The sequence below is a fragment of the Phascolarctos cinereus genome, unplaced genomic scaffold (genome assembly GCF_003287225.1).
Source record: "Phascolarctos cinereus isolate Bilbo 61053 unplaced genomic scaffold, phaCin_HiC Scaffold_4;HRSCAF=312, whole genome shotgun sequence".
NCBI classification, from domain to species: domain Eukaryota; kingdom Metazoa; phylum Chordata; class Mammalia; order Diprotodontia; family Phascolarctidae; genus Phascolarctos; species Phascolarctos cinereus.
Window position 1 is genome coordinate 151585276 of NW_027555847.1, and position 17871 is coordinate 151603146.

Genomic DNA, 17871 nt, shown 5'->3' on the forward strand with positions numbered 1-17871 from the left:
TAGTTTATTGATTGGTTTATGCAATGTCTCTGCATTTTCATTTTGCAATACCAGGAAGTTCATTCAATGATTTCTAAAAACGAATAACAGAGCTTGGCTAAAAAAAAAAAGTAAAGAACAATTTTAAACTTAAGGGTAGTACTCCTCCCTCCTCAGCCTCTAAAACCATATCCTGCCAAAATGTCTCAATTTCTCAATATATAAACCAGAGGTTAAGTAGCAAAATAAAATACATGCCAATCTGGGAAACCTAGGAGAATCCCATGCCACTATTAGAAATGTGTAAATAATTTCTTAGTTATGCCACTGACATAGGGAAAAAAAAACCCTCATGTTTTTTAAAAATCACAGGTAATTGTTCCCATTAGTATGTCCCAAACCACACATATGTATATGTAGGTCACATCAACCAATTACATACACATGCTAGACAGGAGATGTAAAATGTCACTGCCTTTTGGATATCTCATTATCTCAATTTTTCCCCTGGAGTTTGACCTCATTGCTATATGATGCAAATTGTAACCCATTCATGCCTTCCTATACCATGCAACCTTGTTCATTTTCATTCATCGGTTCATCACAGGGGTCCAACCGATGTGCTATGGGTCTTCTTATTTAAGTGTTATATAATTACTGGATTTTTTTAAAAAGTATACATACTGTGTATATATGCACAGTGGATAGAGCAGCAGGCCCTAGAAGATCTGAGTTCAAATCTGGCATCAGATACTTACTAGCTACTTAACCTCTACCTGCCTCAGTTTCCTCATCTGTAAAAATGGGGAAAATAATAGCACTGACCTTCTCAGGGTTGTTGTGAGGATCAAATGAGATGCTAATTATAAAGTACTTAGCACAGTACCTGGCATACATAAGTGTTATTATGTTATATTAGCTATTATCATGTAGACATATATACACATATGAACATACATACAAATACACATACGTACACTTATGTGTTTCTTTATAGTCAGGGACAAGCCCTTAGTCAGACAACCCCTCATATGCTGTTAATATTATCTAGTCTAATGGTGGTATCTCCCTTTGATGTTCCAGAGAAGACATTCTTAATTTGGGATCCATGAACACTTTTTAAAAACAATTTGATAACTGCATTTCACTATAACTGGCTCCCTTTGTATCCAGTGTATTTTATTTGCATTTAAGAACACTATTCTTAGAGGAGGTCTGCAGATTTCACAGACCTGTGTGTCTTTGACACACACAAAAAAAGCTTAAGAATTCTTGTTCTAGAGAAAAAGTAGGAATAAGGAAAATGCTAACAATTTATGGAAACATTCAGGGATGATAAAATGTACAAATCCTGACAGTAAATACTAAAAGTTCCATTTCCCTTCATCATTTGACACCATGCACATTGTTCCCTAACTGTGATGTTTCTTTGCATATTCTAGAGAGAGTATCTGACAGGAATTTTTAAAAAACTCTTAACAGAGGGGCTCACCAAAATCAGTCTCCCTGGCAACAATTCAACAAAAAAAAATTTTCACTAAGATTTTCAAGAGTAACTATTGTAAACTTCCAGTCTTATGTGGGGAGGGGGGGAAAAAAGGAATTAGGTTTTTCATTTTTCTAAGTATTTAGGTATTCTCTTTCCTAAAGCTTCAAAGATCTTTGATATGAAAATTGCAAAAAAGTTATGCAGAGCATCTTATTTTATTCTATACAATAATAATCACATTCAAGATGCTCACAGCTCTTCAATCTTCATAAGCCTCAAAAGTGAGGGTAGGGTGGGGATGGGGTTGAACAGGAAAGGGGCCAAAAGAGAAATCACAATAGCAGGCAATGCTAGCTCCTGCTCTCAGTCTGTTTTTACCATTTTAATCTCTAAGGCCTACGTCTCATCAAATAGTGGCAGCCAGAAAGGAGACATGTAGGAGCTGTGGAGAATGTAAAATGGATCAAGGTTAAATGTAACCTATATGCACATAGCATCTTCACCTAAACTGCCTTGCTTTCTTAGGATTTAACTCAGATACTGATGTTAATGTAATTTTATTTAAATTGAAGTTCATGCCCCAAAGGCAAACACTCAAGGGAAATTTTGGTGCATGGGTGAACCAAGTGGCTAAGACATATTCATAAGGGTGTAATCAATCACTCAGTAAGAAGTAACATTTGCTCACCATGAATTCTGATTTCTCACCTGGAGGTTTCCCTTAAAAGGAATCTGCACAACCTCTTCAATACAACCTGAACCCCACGCACAGATATAAGTTTATTATTGATATGGGTCTGAGAAAAATACACACTTAAACACATTCAACAACCATAGCAAGCAATTACTGTACTTCTCCACTACTAACAAAGCTTTTAAACAAAATCTTCTGGCCTAACACAAAAAACTGAAGACCTCAGAAAAGTAACCAAAATTTTCACTTAAAAAACAAAAAACACCCACAATAATAAAAAAAAAGAAAAAACCCCAAAAAACTAAAACAAACATTACAAAAGAGTGTGTGTGTGTGTGTGTGTGTGTGTGTGTGTGTGTGGGTGTGTGTGTGTGTGTGTGAGAAAGGAGAAAGAGAAGTAAAGGCTGGGCAAGTGTTGGAAAAATGGAATATTTTTATGTTAGGAGTTTTAGTACTTACTGTGCCCGGTTCTCTGTCTGATCCCGTGGTTACCAAGAAACGCACAGACATGCCCGTTCAGACACAGAGGCAAGAACAGAAATAAAAAAAAGGGGGGAAAAATTAGAACACAAGCCCCGAACAGTTTTAAAAATGGCTTTTATTTATATAAGTCATTGCACATTCCTAATACAGTGATTTCCTGAAAATTACAGTATTTTGTAAACATAAGATTTACAGTTTAACCATACACAAAGCCTATTTTTTTAATTTCATGACAGAATAAATTACTTTTCTTCAAAAATTAGTCAAGTGCAATTTTGCCCAATATTTAATGCATACTAGAATTAAAGCCTATGAAACTAAGTAGTAACAGATGCAATTATCTAACCTTTCATTTGAACACATTCACTTTAAAATTTAACTTTCATTTCACCCCATTTCACAACATTACTTTCTTTGAAAATCACCCAATTAAGCAGTTAACAGTTTTCCATAATATGGTGCAGGCCACTGACATTACATTAAGCAGTTGCCAAGATGTCAAAAAGGAAAAAAAAAAAGCCCCACAATCTATAGAGTGGGAGAAAGCCTACAAATCCCCATCATTTCAAACACTGAAAACTTCAGTTTTTCAGTGGTAAAAAGGTTTTCGACAGTTCCTTTTCTCTCATTTTATATAAACTTGGGATTTCTTTAGGAGATGGACACAACTTTGCAGCATTGTATGAATATTCATTTGACAAAGAATCAGGTCCTAATCAGGCTTGCCATGCCTCTCACCTCTGTGGTGGTCTGTATCATGGTGTTTCTTGTCATCTTTAATTGCCAAGTGAGACTGCCCACTCAATGCACTAGAGAGGGCCAGGAGGCCAGCGCTGCTTCCAAGGGGTGGAATCCCAGGAGGCTGGAGTCCGGATGGGTGAGGTGTTAGAGGCACTGGAGGTCCATGGCCGTGAGAGAGATGCTGAGCCTGCAATTGCTGCTGCTGTGGGCAGGTTGTAGTTGGTCATTCCCAGAAGAGAACAGAACCACGAAATAAGGGCATGAGGAAAAAAGAGTAAGAGGAATAAAACATGGAGAGAGAAAGAAGACACAGAGGGAAGAAGAGGGAGAAAAAAGTAAACATATGGTTAACTCTTTAGATTCCAGGATCATGCTTCACATATTATTTTTTCCCATCCATACCATTCTTCTTGAACTATAATCCTAGATCCCCAGATGCTAGGTGGCACAATGGGTAGAAGCACTGGGCCTAGAGTCAGAAAGAACCGAGTTCACATCTGACTTCAGACAATTACTAGCTGTGTGACCCTGGGCAAGTCACTTATCTACAGTTTGCCTCAGTTTCCTCCTCTGTAAAATGGGGATAATAACAACATCTACTTCCCAGGGCTGTTCTGAGAACAGCATGAGACACTCAGCACACACTGTCTGGCACACAGTAAGCCTATGTAAATATCAGCTGTTATTACAATGATTCACCCTAAAAGTTAGTTACTTTTAGTTATCATAGGCCTGATCAGGTCATTTAAATGGGTAGAATCAGTGGCAAAGTTTCCAGGACCTCCATTTATGAATCTGTTTAATCTCTAATCTCCTTTCAACCACACACCCTTGGCATTAATCTAACACCAAAGTGACAAAGACAGCCAAACTGATTTTTCTCCCTTGTTGAAAAGGAATAAAGAAACCAAGAGGCAGAACAGTTGCTTTCTTATTTGAAGGGCTGTCATGTGGAAAAGGGGGATTAAGCTTATTCTGCTCAGCTCCAGAGCTCAGAACCAGGCCCAACTACTCGAAGCAGCGGGAAGACAAGACACGGGCTCAAAATACATCAGAATAACTGGAAAATGAGAACCGCCCAACAACGGAACGGCCTCTCCCTTGTGGACTCAAGTCATGTTTACTTGAAGGAAACAAGCAGGGAGAAAATCTGGGTGATTCTTGTCAGAAATTTTGTAGAGAAGAAGGCTTCTAGGCAGCGGTAAGACAAAATGACTTCCACCGTCCCTTCCAACTCACGACTGATTCTGCAATGACCAGCTCCCCGGGGAATGAAAGCAGCACACCTAGCCAGTCTAGGTAATTTACCCTATAATCAACGGCTGAAAGAGGGAAGGGGTACGGCGACTATCTGGTCCACCTTCCTTATTTACAGATGAGCACACTGAGGCTCAGTGGCAAGCCCAAAGACACCCAGCTCAGGAGCAGCAGGGCCTACACTCTTGTCTCTGCTCTCCACCCAGACTGCCCCCCACCCTTCCTTCTACCCATGTTGCTTCCCTCTCTAACACAACACTGTACCACCCCCACCCCACCCCCTCCTCCCTACCCTGCTATAAATTTGCCCACATTTAAAAAGGTATTCTTTTCTCTCAAATTACAGTTAATAGCTTACTGTGTGCAATGAAAAATACTCAAGAAAAGGCAATGCAACATAAATTTAGCCATATTTCAGCTGCCAGGTATAAAACTAGGTTTAGAAGAAAGAGTAAAAATGATTAAAGCTTAATTTCTAAGGTGCCCTGTCAGATCCCAAAATTAAGGCTCTGATTTGTGGTAACTTCCCTGGGCCTCAACTGCTTATTTTATTGATGGCCCGCCTAGATGGTTCCTACAGCATTAAATCATGCCCGTTCTTCTGTAAGGGCCTCAAGCACTACCTTCTCACTGATTTCTAAATAGAACAATAAATACCGTCTTCAAATCTCTCTACCTTCAGAGAATAAGGTAAAATCGTGTGATTTATCATCAGAAATCAGGAAAATCTTTGCATAGAATTATAAAAACCTTGGTAAACCTCCCCCCTCCTCATCATCTGAAAAACAAACCACCCATAGCTGGGAAAAGGGGACTGACCACATTCCACATAAATCTCCCTCACCCCTGAAGTGAAACCATTCCTAATGAGAAGAAAAATGGGGACAAAGACAGACCAGGGACGACAAGAAGAGTATTCTTGAAAAGTGTATCTAAACGAGGCATTTACCATTTTAAGATCACAGTAACAATTATTTTATGCATATAATCACCTTCCTGTCGTTTCAAAGTCACTAATTCCTGCTCTGTCACCTGTTAAGGGGCTCAGCAACAGCAAGACATAAAACTGGAGAAGCTGGCAGCAGCCTCACGGTCTGCTAGGCATGCTCATTAGCACTTAATTAAAAACTAGACACCTGCCATAAGAAATGTGCTCAGAGAAGGATGAGTAAAAGGTCTGTCCTAGCACCAATTACTATCATTACTTGGAGAATAAGAGCTATGTCCGGTTTGGGGGAGGGTGTTGGGAGAGGAGGGGAGGGTGGAGGGGTGGGGAGGGGAAGGAGAACCCAATGATGCATACACAAGCAACTGCAGTGGATAATTAACCATAGCACTGATGGGGGGGGGCGGCGGCAAAGTGGAAGTTCAACTACAGTAGACTCTGCTTTCCTCACCAAAATGCCTTTCAAAAAAGGATTAGGGGTTTTTAGCTCTATGCCAGAACAAGCAGGTATTCAACTCATTTGTTTTTGATTCATTATTGTTAGGAATGGAAATGTAGACTTTCTCACCTCACTAAGTTTTAGAAATACTAAATCCAAGGCATACAATGTAAATGCTAACATGTAAATTGATTCAAAATAACTATGAAGCTATGACTGGAGGGGTGGTGGTTGAACCCAATACATCAATCAAACAAGATTTTATGAAGTGCCTACTATGTGCCAGGCACCATGCTAGGCATGGAGATAACAAAAAACTATTAAGTAGAAATGGCAAATAAACTGGCTTACTGAATGTCAATCACTCTTAACGCCTATCCTTTTCTACCTTCCCCCAATTGTGATCCTGAGTCTGACCTTCAGTATTTAGCATGGTCGGCTCTTTCTGAGCAAAAAGCTCATAAATGTAGTGCAGTCCACAGAAGCAACAGAGTGGTTCACAATCACTTAACATTCATTTAAATCAAACATTTAATAGGACAACTAAGTACAAGGTCCAGGGGGTGGGGAATAAAAAAAAAAACCCAGATGAGAGAGAGGTTCCCTGCCCTCAAAGACTGCATTCAAGTAGGGAGAGGCATGACAAAGCAAAAAACTACAATGTAGAGATGGATGCTTTAAGTACTACAGAACAGATCTATGTCCCAGAAGAACGGAGTGAAGTAAGGAGAGATGATTTTCTCCTGGGGAGATCAAACAGTAGCTTTATGGGGAAGTAACATTTCAGTGAGTCTCGAAGTGGAAATGGACAACTAGGTGGCACAGTGGCTAGAGTACCGGGACTACAGTTAGCAAGACTCCTCTTCCTGAGCTCAAATCTGGCCTCAGACACTTACTAGCTAGCTGTGTGACCTTGGGCAACTCACTTAACCCTGTTTGCCTCAGTTTCCTCATCTGTAAAATGAGCTGGAGAAGAAAACAGCAAACCACTCCAATATCATTGCCAAGAAAATCCCAAATGGGTCACATAACAACAACAACAAAATGAGTGGAAGACAGAAAATATCGTTAGGCTGTCACTGTGGTAAAAATAAAGAGAGAATGTAGAGGGTGGCATCCCAGGCACCCACTATGGAAGAAAGAGGATGGAAGAAAGAGGATTGGGAAAGTGAAAGATGTGTGCTAGAAAGAGCAGTTAACCCAAATTTTTATATATGGAGGTCCACACAAGGTCACAGACAGACAAGTTGGCGTGCAACTTAGTTAGGCAGCTAATTCAAGGAAGAATCAGCAGAAGTCAAGTTTTCTACAAGGCACGTTCTCCAAAGACAGTCAAGTCACCCTATTTATCCATCAATAAACATTTATTATATTGAGACTACATTACAATATCCAACATGCTGAAGACATGATAGAAATGGCACAAAAGACAGCAAGGATGGGAAGCACTGTACCAGACCATACACAGAGGTAACGCATGCTATGCATAGGATATCATTGTGAGAGTGAAAGGAACCAATTCTTAAGACGTGAAAAATGTAGAAAAGATACTGAGTAACTGTTGCTGTTTTCATTTTTAAATCACAGATCAGGAGACTCAGGAAAGGTTTTATAGAAGAGGTGTTACTTCACAATGAAGGAAGTCAAGACTTCCAAAAGAGAGCCAGGAAATTCCAGGCAAAGAGGGATGGGCCAGATGTGGTAGATGGAGTGTCACACTCAGGGGACAGCTGTGGTCCGGTTTAGTTGGAATATAAAGAAGAATAGTATGTAAAACTTGAAGGATAGTGATAATGAACTCCACTAAATTCCTTGAATAAACGTAATGAAATTAATCTCTATAATACTTGCTCACACGCACATATTGTTTTGAGTTTTGTAAAGTACTTCTCTCAGAATGACTTCATGAGTTATGCTATTATCTCAATTTTACAAATGAGAAAACTGAGAGTAAGAAGTTAAATAATTTGCCCAAGGGCACAGATGGCAAGTGTTTAAAACTTTCCAGTCCATCATGTTACTCACCCATGTAAGAGGGAGGCAGGAAGAGGGAATAAAGACTGAATTGTTTATTCTTTTCCTCTGAACTTTCCTAAGAAGATGCTACAGAAATAAAGCAAAGTCTTGAAAGCAAAAAATAGATTTTTTTAAAGTTAACAGAAAAACCTACACATTCTTTGAAAAATATCTTCTCTCCAGAGCTAATGACAGTTTCTTCCTTCACAAAAAGGCAAAAGGTATGCATACTATTTAAACTAAATGAATGACGGGCAGAGAACCAAGAGGGGATATATATGATAAAATAAGTATGTATCTAAAACCAAAAGACAACATTATTTTCTTTTCCTTTTTTAGGCAATTGGGATTAAGTGACTTGCCCAGGGTCACACAGCTAGTAAGTGTCAAGTGTTCGGTCTGAGGCCAGATTTGAACTCAGATCCTCCTGACTTCAGGGCCGGTGCTCTATCCACTGTGCCACCTAGCTACCCCCAACATTATTTTCAATGAAGAAATACTAGCACCTTTTGCAAGAAATATGGAGTAAAGAAAGGATGCCTCTTTTCTTCAGTGTTATTTGAAGTGTTATTCTTATATATTCAGTGTTATTTTTCAGTGTTCTAGAAATGTTAGCAATAGTAATAAAAAAAAAAAGAAATCAAAGACATAAATATAGTTGAAGAGGAGACAAAATTGTCCCCAAATGACATGGTTTCCTTAGAAAACCTCAGGGAATGAGCAAAGGAAATATGAATAGCTTCAGTAGAGCAGCAAAATAGAAAATAAACCCACAAAAATAAATTACATCCCCATATAGCATTAACACAATTCAGAAGGAAATAAAAATGGAAGTTTTACACAAAATAATGAAAAAATGCATTAAGTTATTTAGGTTTCAGCATATCACGGCACAAGACTTCTCCAGACTCGATCACAAAACACTATTTAAAAAATTAAATGACTTGAATGATTAGAGATATTCACTGTTCATAGTTGGGTGGTTCCACTGACAAAATGATACTAACTAAATAAATTTACCAATTCAGTGAGTTAACAATCAGCACCAAGGAGACTACTTGCTAGACAAAGTAACAACAAAAATCATCTGGAAAGAGAAAAAAGGCCTAAAATCTCAAGGAAAATAACCAAAAAATGTAGGGATGAAGATGGAACAACATTTCCACATCTCAAATTATGCTGTATGCCATCAAAACTGGTTAAAAAACATAAAAAGTAGATGAGCAGAACAGATTAGATAAGGATAGAGCAGAAGCAACTGAACTTCATAATAGGGTGTTTAATAAACCCAAGGACATGTATTACTTGAGAAGAATTCAGTTTAACAGAATCTACTAAGAAAACTGGGAAGTAGTTTGGCAGAAATTAGATTTAGATCAAAGTCTTATACCTTATACAAGAATAAGCTCACAATGGATGTTTAACCATAAGAAAAGTCACAAGAGAATGAGATGGGCATCTTTTATTGCTATGGGACAGGTGAGAATGTCTAACCAAACAAAGCAATCACAAAAAATAAATTGAAAAGCTTTTGCAAAAACAAAATCAATACAACTACATTAAGAAGGAATGCAATCAAATGGGGGAAAATATCTCTGATAACTAAAGTATATAGAAAACTAACAATAATGTAAGTGATGAGCCATTCCCCAATGATTAAAAGATATGAACAATTAATTCTTAAAAGAAGTGCTGAGTATTCATCACAACCATATAAAACGTTCCAATTCACTAATGACAAATACAAATCAAAACAACGATGAGGTTTCACCTCACACACCCAGCTAACTGTCAAAGAGAGTTAAAGAAGTAAATACTTAATGTTGGTGGGGTTATGGAAAGACAGGAACACTAACGAACTGTTGATTCCTAAGGAGCTGTACACCTTGGTACAATCATCCTGGGGGAGAGAAAGTGAGATTATGCCAAGAAAGAGACCAAAATGTCCATCTCTGGGCTCTTTGACTCAGATGCCCCCCACTAGAAACTTAAGCAAGAAGATGAATGATAAAAAGAAAACATTCATAGCATCACTTTTTTTTGTGTGGTATCAAGAGCTAGAAATGAAGTAGGTACCCATTTGAGTGAGGAACAACTAAACAAACTGGCATGTAAATGTAATGAACTATTACTGTGTCATAATAAACAATGAATTTGTGGAACATTCAGAAACATGAGAAGAATTCTCTGAACTAATGAAGAATGAAGTAGAACCAGGAAAACCATATGCATAATGATTCCAACACTGTGAATGGAATAACAACAAAAAAGAATTAAATACAGTGTTGTTAGGGTAACCAAGCCTGTCTCATAGAGAACAGAAAACAGAGATCCCTCCTTTTCTACACAGAAGTGGACAATGATGAGTAGAAGAACATTACCGTGATCATTAGACTTAGTTGACATGTTGGTTAGTCTTGCTAAACTGCTCTCCTCTTTTTCATTATTTGTTATTATAAGAAATGGCCTATTAGGACAGGGAAAAACATGTATTCAGAAATGAAGGTGATGGTAAAACAAGGGGGCAGCTAGGTGGTGCAAGAGATCAGAGTACCAGACCTGGAGTCAGGAAGACAAAAGTTCAAATCTGGCCTCAGACACTTATTAGCTGTGTGACCCTGGGCAAGTCACTTAACCTTGTTTGTCTCGGTTTCCTCATCCATAAAATGAGCTGCAGAAGGAAATGGTAAACCATCACAACATCCTTGCCAAGAAAAACCCAAATGGGGTCACAAAGAGTTGGACATGACTTGAAACTACTGAGCAACAAAAACAAGGAATGTAAAAGGAAGATAATTAACTAAATGTTGAATCACCTTTCAATTCTAAAGCTATGATAAATTAAATTTTTTAATGTGAGAGACTTTATAAATAACGATCTCAATCCTATGGTGTTTCTAACTAGAGGGTTAGGTCTGAATTATATCACTTTAGCAAGCCTTTACTCTAAAAACCACAGGCCAGTGGGCTTACCTCTGACTCCTAGAAGAATTCTAGCACCTATTATTAATGGAATGGTTAGTGAACATCTACAAAAAGGAGTCATGTTCATTAAGGATGGGTCATGTCAAACTCACTGAATTCCCCCCTCCCCATTTCTCTGAAAATGGGCCTACCAGATGGGTAACTCAGGGAGATACAGTGCATATAGTTTCCTGAGGTTTTAGCAGAGTGTTTGAGAAAGCTTCTCAAGCTTTTCACAGGGAGAAGATAAAAAGGTGGAATAGATGTCAGTTCCATTAGGGGCCATGTTGACTGGCCAGACTCAAAGTTAATGGTTCAATGTCTACGTGGAAGTTCTCCAGTGGAATGCCTGAGGGATTTTCACTGTTTAACATTTTTATCAATGATTTGGAAAAGGACATAGATAGCATGCTTATCACATTTGCAGATGACACATAACTACAAAGGGCAGCTAAACACAACGGAAAATAGTTATGATCCAAAGAGATCTCAACAGGCTAGAACACTGGATAAAATCTAAGATGATGAAATTTAATTGGAATGTTTACTGTTGTATTTGGGCTTGAAAAAATTAACTTCAGAAGCATAATATGGGGAAGCATTTTTTCATGTTCAAAAAAAATCTGGGTTTGGTTTTTGGGGTATTTTTTATAATTGTTTTCTTGGTAACTGCAAACTCAAAAGAAGTCAAGTGTATTACAAGACTGCCAAAAAAGTCAATGTGATTTTAAGCTGCACTGAGATATAAGCACAAGGTCCAAGAACAAAAAGGTGACAATTCTACTATATCTGCCATATTGGAACACATCTAGAGTATCTTGTTCAATTTTGCATGCAACGTTTCTCAAAAGGACATAGATATGTGGGAAAACATCCAGGAAAATGGATTCTCAGGAGGATGGTGAAGAGAGTTGAGATCATGACATGAAGACTGGTTGAAGGAAATGGGTATGTTTAACAGATTAGAAAAAAAAACCTTAGAGAAGACATAACTGACTTCAGGTATGAGGTAAATGTGGAAGAGAAAAGCATTGGGAAATGGGGTAAGTTATCCCTCGTTACAGATCTGCAGGCAAAGGTGAGATGACCATACCATACATATCACAGAGGAGACCCTTCTTCATGTAGGGAGTGGGCTACTAGGAACTTTCCAACTCTGATTCTTGGAATGTTTGTCCAAGCAAATAAGTGAACTGCCAAATATTATAAATCACAGGGAGGAAAATCTGGTCCCCCTCTACCCATTTTAACTTAATAATGGCACTGAATTTAATTTTGAACATTAAGATGAACCAGTGCTTCTAGCTTTAACAATTTAGAATCAGAGGACCGAGGTTCCTAGTCTGGTCTTGCTGTCTGTGTAAGTTTTGAGCAAGTGGTCTGATCTCTTTGAACTTCAGTTTCTTCATTTGTAAAAACAGAGGTGTGGACACATTTTGATAATTCATGTCTTTGTATGCCCATTAAATGTGCTAGAATTTCTGGTCCCATCAAGGTGATTTGTGTTTGTGTGTGTGTGTGTGTGTGTGTGTATGTTTTTAATTCCACTCTCACTACTCCTCTGTCCCCATATAAACTCCTTTTTGCAACTCATAAAAAATGCACATCCACTTTCTAGAGTTAACTATACTACTGTAAGATTAAAACATATCACCCTCCACAGCTCCCCCTCCCCCCAACAAACTTCATATTCTGCTATACAAAAAAAAGAAAAAGAAAAGAATCAACTGTGGAACCCTTTACATATTGATGGTGAAAAGCAAGCATGGGATGGTTTGGATTTGACGACAATGGAATTTGATATTCTCATCCTCCTCCCCCAACATGTCAAATTTGGGAAGGATATGAGTAAAACGTACTAAATCTTGAGTTAATGAGACCTCAAAACCCACAAAGGAATAATGCCTCTTTGTCCATGTCTTCCAGAGAAAGCCGCAAGCACACAAAATTTTAAATAACCACTTCCCAAAGTGGGGAAAACAATCATGATGGTCACAAACAGGGGCAAAAATTGAACCCTTGCCTCTGGTTTTAACAGTTAATATGACGAATGAAAAATTTATTTTAACCCTTAATGTTACTCGAGTTCAAAAATTTATATTAGTGTATATTTTCTCCAAATCGCTACTCTGAACTCATTACACAATCTCTTGCTCTTTTCTTTCTTTTAAAGACTGTTTTTACGGTGCAGAGAGGGGAAACAAATGGCATAAGACCTTGTAAACAAACAAGGAAGAGCTTAAGTATAATCAGCTCTTCTACAAGGCTTGTTTCAGAAACATGAATTTGTTCTAACACGACTGATATATTAGGGAACATTCTGATCATAACATGAATTTTAGGTTAGCTTATGTGTGATTTTAGCCCCAAGAATCAAGGACAGAATACAGAAAACTGCACCACTTCACAAAAATTCATTAGCTGTGATGCTTCTGACACCCATTTCCATAAACAAACTTCAGAATTTCAAATCTTTACCAAACCAAGTTGTCACTCAAGACTTTGCAAGCCTGAGCTCCTGGGAATCAGGACACCAAGCAGCAGCCCAAGGCTACAGACACTGCCACTATTTATTGTAGCATTTAGGTATTTCTCGGATATTTAACATGTTATGATACTGTGCTACTGTTTTTAAATGAAGTTCCTATCTTTTTCTATGTGTCTTTGACAAAGTGTTTGAGTGTTGTGCTCCTAACCCCATTTCCCTCCCATAAGCCCTGTGGTTTGTATTGTGCAATTTTACATAGTGAATAGAGCTTTCTGGAAATGGAAATATCTCACTATTGTATTGCCTGACAACTAGAAAACACAAATACACATACACACAACTCCACTACTACTACTACTACTCCTGCTGCTGCTGCTACTATTACACAAGTTATCACTGGGTGAATTGCCTCTCCCCATTACAGGGACGGAAGAAAATAAACAGAAATTGTCCAGTAGATCCAATTAATTCTCAAACTACTCAAATAAGAAGAATCAAAAGAAAATATTCCATTTGAAGGCTTCAGCCTCAGTTAAAGATTATACTGATAAATAATCAATGCGATGAGAAACAATGGGGTACATGAAGAGTTTACAGACACCAAAGAGATGGATAAGGATTGGGCCTGTGATTTCACTGGTACAGGGGATTCTGAGATGAGGAACCCACTTCTGACATGTAAGTAAACACTTTCCCCATAGGTAGGGTAGTAGATAAGAGTGCTGGACTTGAGGTCAAGAAGACCTAAGTTCAAATTCAGTCTCATACATTTACCAGCTGTGTGACCCCAGTCTGCCCATGTCCCTTACCCTCTCTCAATCTGTGTTCTCATATGTAAAATGGGGATAAAGATAGCACCTACCTCACAAGGTTGTTGTAAGGGTAACATGAGATATTTGCAAAGCAATTCTAATTTTCTCCCTTATCTTCATGTTCAAGTAGTAGTATTCTAAAGAACTTGAAAATAATATAAATCTTACTTGAGTTTATACAGTAAAGCATCTAATACAATATGGGATATTAATAATAATCAATTTATAAGACTATTTCTCCACTTAACAAAGCTGATGCATTTCAGTTTTTTGTTTTTTTGCAACTGGGGTTAAGTGACTTGCTTAGGGTCACACAGCTAGTGTCAAGTGTTTGGTCTGAAGCCGGATTTGAACTCAGGTCCTCCTGACTTCAGGGCCAGTGCTCTACCCACTGCGCCACCTACCTGCCCCAAGTTCATGCATTTCTGTAAAAGCCTTGACTATTCTGATCAAGACAGTGATTCAAGACAATACTATTTCTCACTGTCTGCAATAGTTTAGCTGTACTGGTTAGATTACAGGCCAGTCTACTCCATTCTCTCTCACTACTAATGGAATGTCCTACCAACTCTACCAAGTCTCTTTAAAAAAACAGGGTAAACATGTGCACTGTTGATTACAATTAGAATCATGTAAGACTATTGACAGTACAACTCAAAGGTATCACCGCTACTGAAAAAACAACTTAAAAAGTAGGCTCCACTAACTGGTTAGCAGCCTCTTTATATATGAAGGGAAGGCAAATTATTCCAATATTTGTTTCTCATTGTGCTACTTAAAAAGCTAGGTAGTGCAGTGGATAGAGTGCTGGGCCTGGGGTCAAGAAGACTCATCTTCCTGAGTTCAAATCTGACTTCGGATACTTACTAGCTCTGTGACCCTGGGCAGGTCACCTAACCCTGTTTGCTGCAGTTTCCCTCAATTATAAAATAAGCTGGAGAAGGAAATGGTAAACTATTCCAGTATCATTGCCAAGAAAACACCAAATGAGGTCACAAAGAGTCAGACATGACTGAAATCATTAACAACAAGAATTCTTAACAACTTAATAGGAATCTCTTAGAAGTAGCATTCTAATGAAAACCACTAAGAAGCATGGGAAGCCATATCAATTGATGGGAAGGGAAGTAAGCAGAAACAGGAAAATATACATAATGGCTTCAATGATGTAAAGGGGGGGAGGGGAGATAGAACACTATGTAACTATAATGACTATGTTTGGCTCAAAGAGATAAGAAAATACACTTCCTTACTCTCTCTACAGAGCTATGGGTGGAGAACACTACATACACTGTCAAATTTAGTTGATGCATTGGTTAATTTTCCGGAACTAGTCCAGTCCTCCCACCCTTTTCTTTTTTATTTTTTTGTTACAAGTAATGACTCTCTCGGCAGGTGTGAGGACAAGGGATGTACCTGGAAATGAAGGTGACATAAAAATAAAAGATATCAATAACATTTGAGGAAGGGGAGGAAAGATATGGCATTTTTTTTTTTGGTGATGCAATCAGGGTTAAGTGACTTGCCCAGGGTCAGATAATGGCATTCTTAATGACCGCTGTTATATCACTCAATGTGGTGAGTAAAGAAAACAGTATTTAACCTGGACATCAAGTCTACAAGTTCTAGCCACTAACTAGAGACAGATGGTTAAACCCTGGCCAGGTTTTGGACCTCAATGTCCCCATCTGTAATATAAGCTGGTTATACTCAATGACCTTGAAATTTCTTTTTAGCCCTAAAAATGTATGATTGCTCCCTTCTGCCTACTCTTCTGTCACCCTGTGGCTCCTTTGTCAGTACTGTTTAAGGCGGTATCACAGAGAGCTCTAACAGTTACAGTTCTTCCCATCTTTCTATAACTTGTAGATGCTCTCACATTAACATCCCATTAGCATTTATGCCAGTCCTTGACCAACAACCTTCCAACGAGGAGATGCACAAAACCCCATGGAATAACTTAACTCTATGGAAGAACACCGAAGATCTGAAGGAATCCCAGCACTTGTCAGAGAATGATTCTTGGCAGTACAACTTAACATTTTATTGCACTCCACCCAAAGTAGGATGCATCAAAAGCTTTTGGCAGTTTCTTCCCCCCCCCACTCCTTTCTTTTTTTGGAAATTTAATAAATCACTATCCTATTAAGATATACTCATATAAAGAGCTTGGCATCAAACAGATTACAGCTGACAAAGACGACCTCGAGTGTTACTCCAGGTGTTTAGTGCATTCTTTCTGGTAGTTGTAGGCATTATTCTTTTAGGCTGTATTCCTGTTTTTACAAAGAAACACATACATCCCAGGTATTTATAGGCTTTCCAAGGATTAACTGCATACTCCTAAGAATAAACCCTCAAGAGGTTAACCTCATCCTCTTAAACTTCACACACTACAATCCCAGAGATAACTGTCAGCCACATCCAAGGGGGGAAAAAATAATCCAACATCTTGCTAATCCTTTAGCCAATCAACTCATACAACAATAGAGAGCCCTTTAGGAGGCCTACAACTCAATCTGTCTTAAGAGTATAATCAGACAAAAACATTTATTTCCCCCTAAAATACTAAAAACCAAAGGTGAATAATCAATTAAGCTTTTATGTGCCAAGTACTGTGGATACAAACATGGAAATGAAACAGCCCCTGCCCTCAAGAACCTCATAGTCTATCAAAAGAAATATCATGCATACATATAAATATGGATAAATTCTGTATAAAGTTAACACAAAGCAATTTCAGAGAAGGAAGCACCAGCAGCTAGCGGAGATTAGAAAAGGTCTCATGTAGGTGCTTAAACTAGTCTTTGAAGAAAATAGGATTCTTAGAGGTAGAAAAGATGCAGGAGTATATTCTAGTCATGGGAGATAGCCTGGGCAAAGAAACAAGAACCCAAGATAAGTTTCTAGCTTTTGTGCCACATTTCATATATGCCTTCATTAGGAAACATAAAAAGATGCCTATCTGTCAAATAAAGCCTAATATGCCTTCAAGGCATCAGCAACATACAAAATTTCCCCCCAATTTGGCATAACAGATGAGATTATTGATTAGCTTTGTAGCATGGACTAGCCCTACCTGATGCAGAGCTTAAAGAAACAATTAGATCAACCCTTCAAAGAAGGTAAGCTATTGTTAAATAAATCAGGGTAAGATCAGAGTAATCATTGAAACTCATTGCCATCAGGTATTTGTATCATCACTAAAGGGATGACAGATTTTCTTGTGGCTAACGTGACCACATCACGTAGTAGACATCTGGTTTTTCTGGCTAGATGGCCAAAAACACTCCAAGTCTATAAGCCCGTACACACACACACACACACACACACACACACACACACATACACACACACTCTCTCTCTCTCTCTCTCTCTCTCTCTCTCTCTCTCTCTCTCTCTCTCTCTCTCTCTCTCTCTCTCTCTCTGTCTCCTTCAAATCCCACCTCAAAAATCTAATTGCCTTGTACCTGGAACTTGACTATTCTCCTCTACATGTATACTGGATACTGAAATCAATGATTTATCTCCTTTTCAAACATTATATTTTTGGTTTCTAAAAA

At 38.3% G+C, this 17871-nt stretch overlaps 1 protein-coding gene across 11 annotated transcripts in view; it reads right to left on the reverse strand.

The window, feature by feature from the left end:
* Positions 1–17871, reverse strand: part of TLE1 (TLE family member 1, transcriptional corepressor) — a 118631-nt gene that overhangs the window by 56257 nt on the left and 44503 nt on the right. For 8 of the 11 annotated variants that reach the window (XM_078152668.1, XM_078152665.1, XM_020966920.2 and 5 more), the window contains 2 exons: positions 3384–3588; positions 2622–2638 (listed from right to left, as the gene is read on the reverse strand). In XM_078152668.1, coding sequence (XP_078008794.1) covers positions 2622–2638; positions 3384–3588 — 222 coding nt within the window. The remainder of the gene's footprint in view (positions 1–2621; positions 2639–3383; positions 3589–17871) is intronic. The other 3 variants (XM_020966925.2, XM_020966919.2, XM_020966922.2) reach the window with 1 other exon arrangement.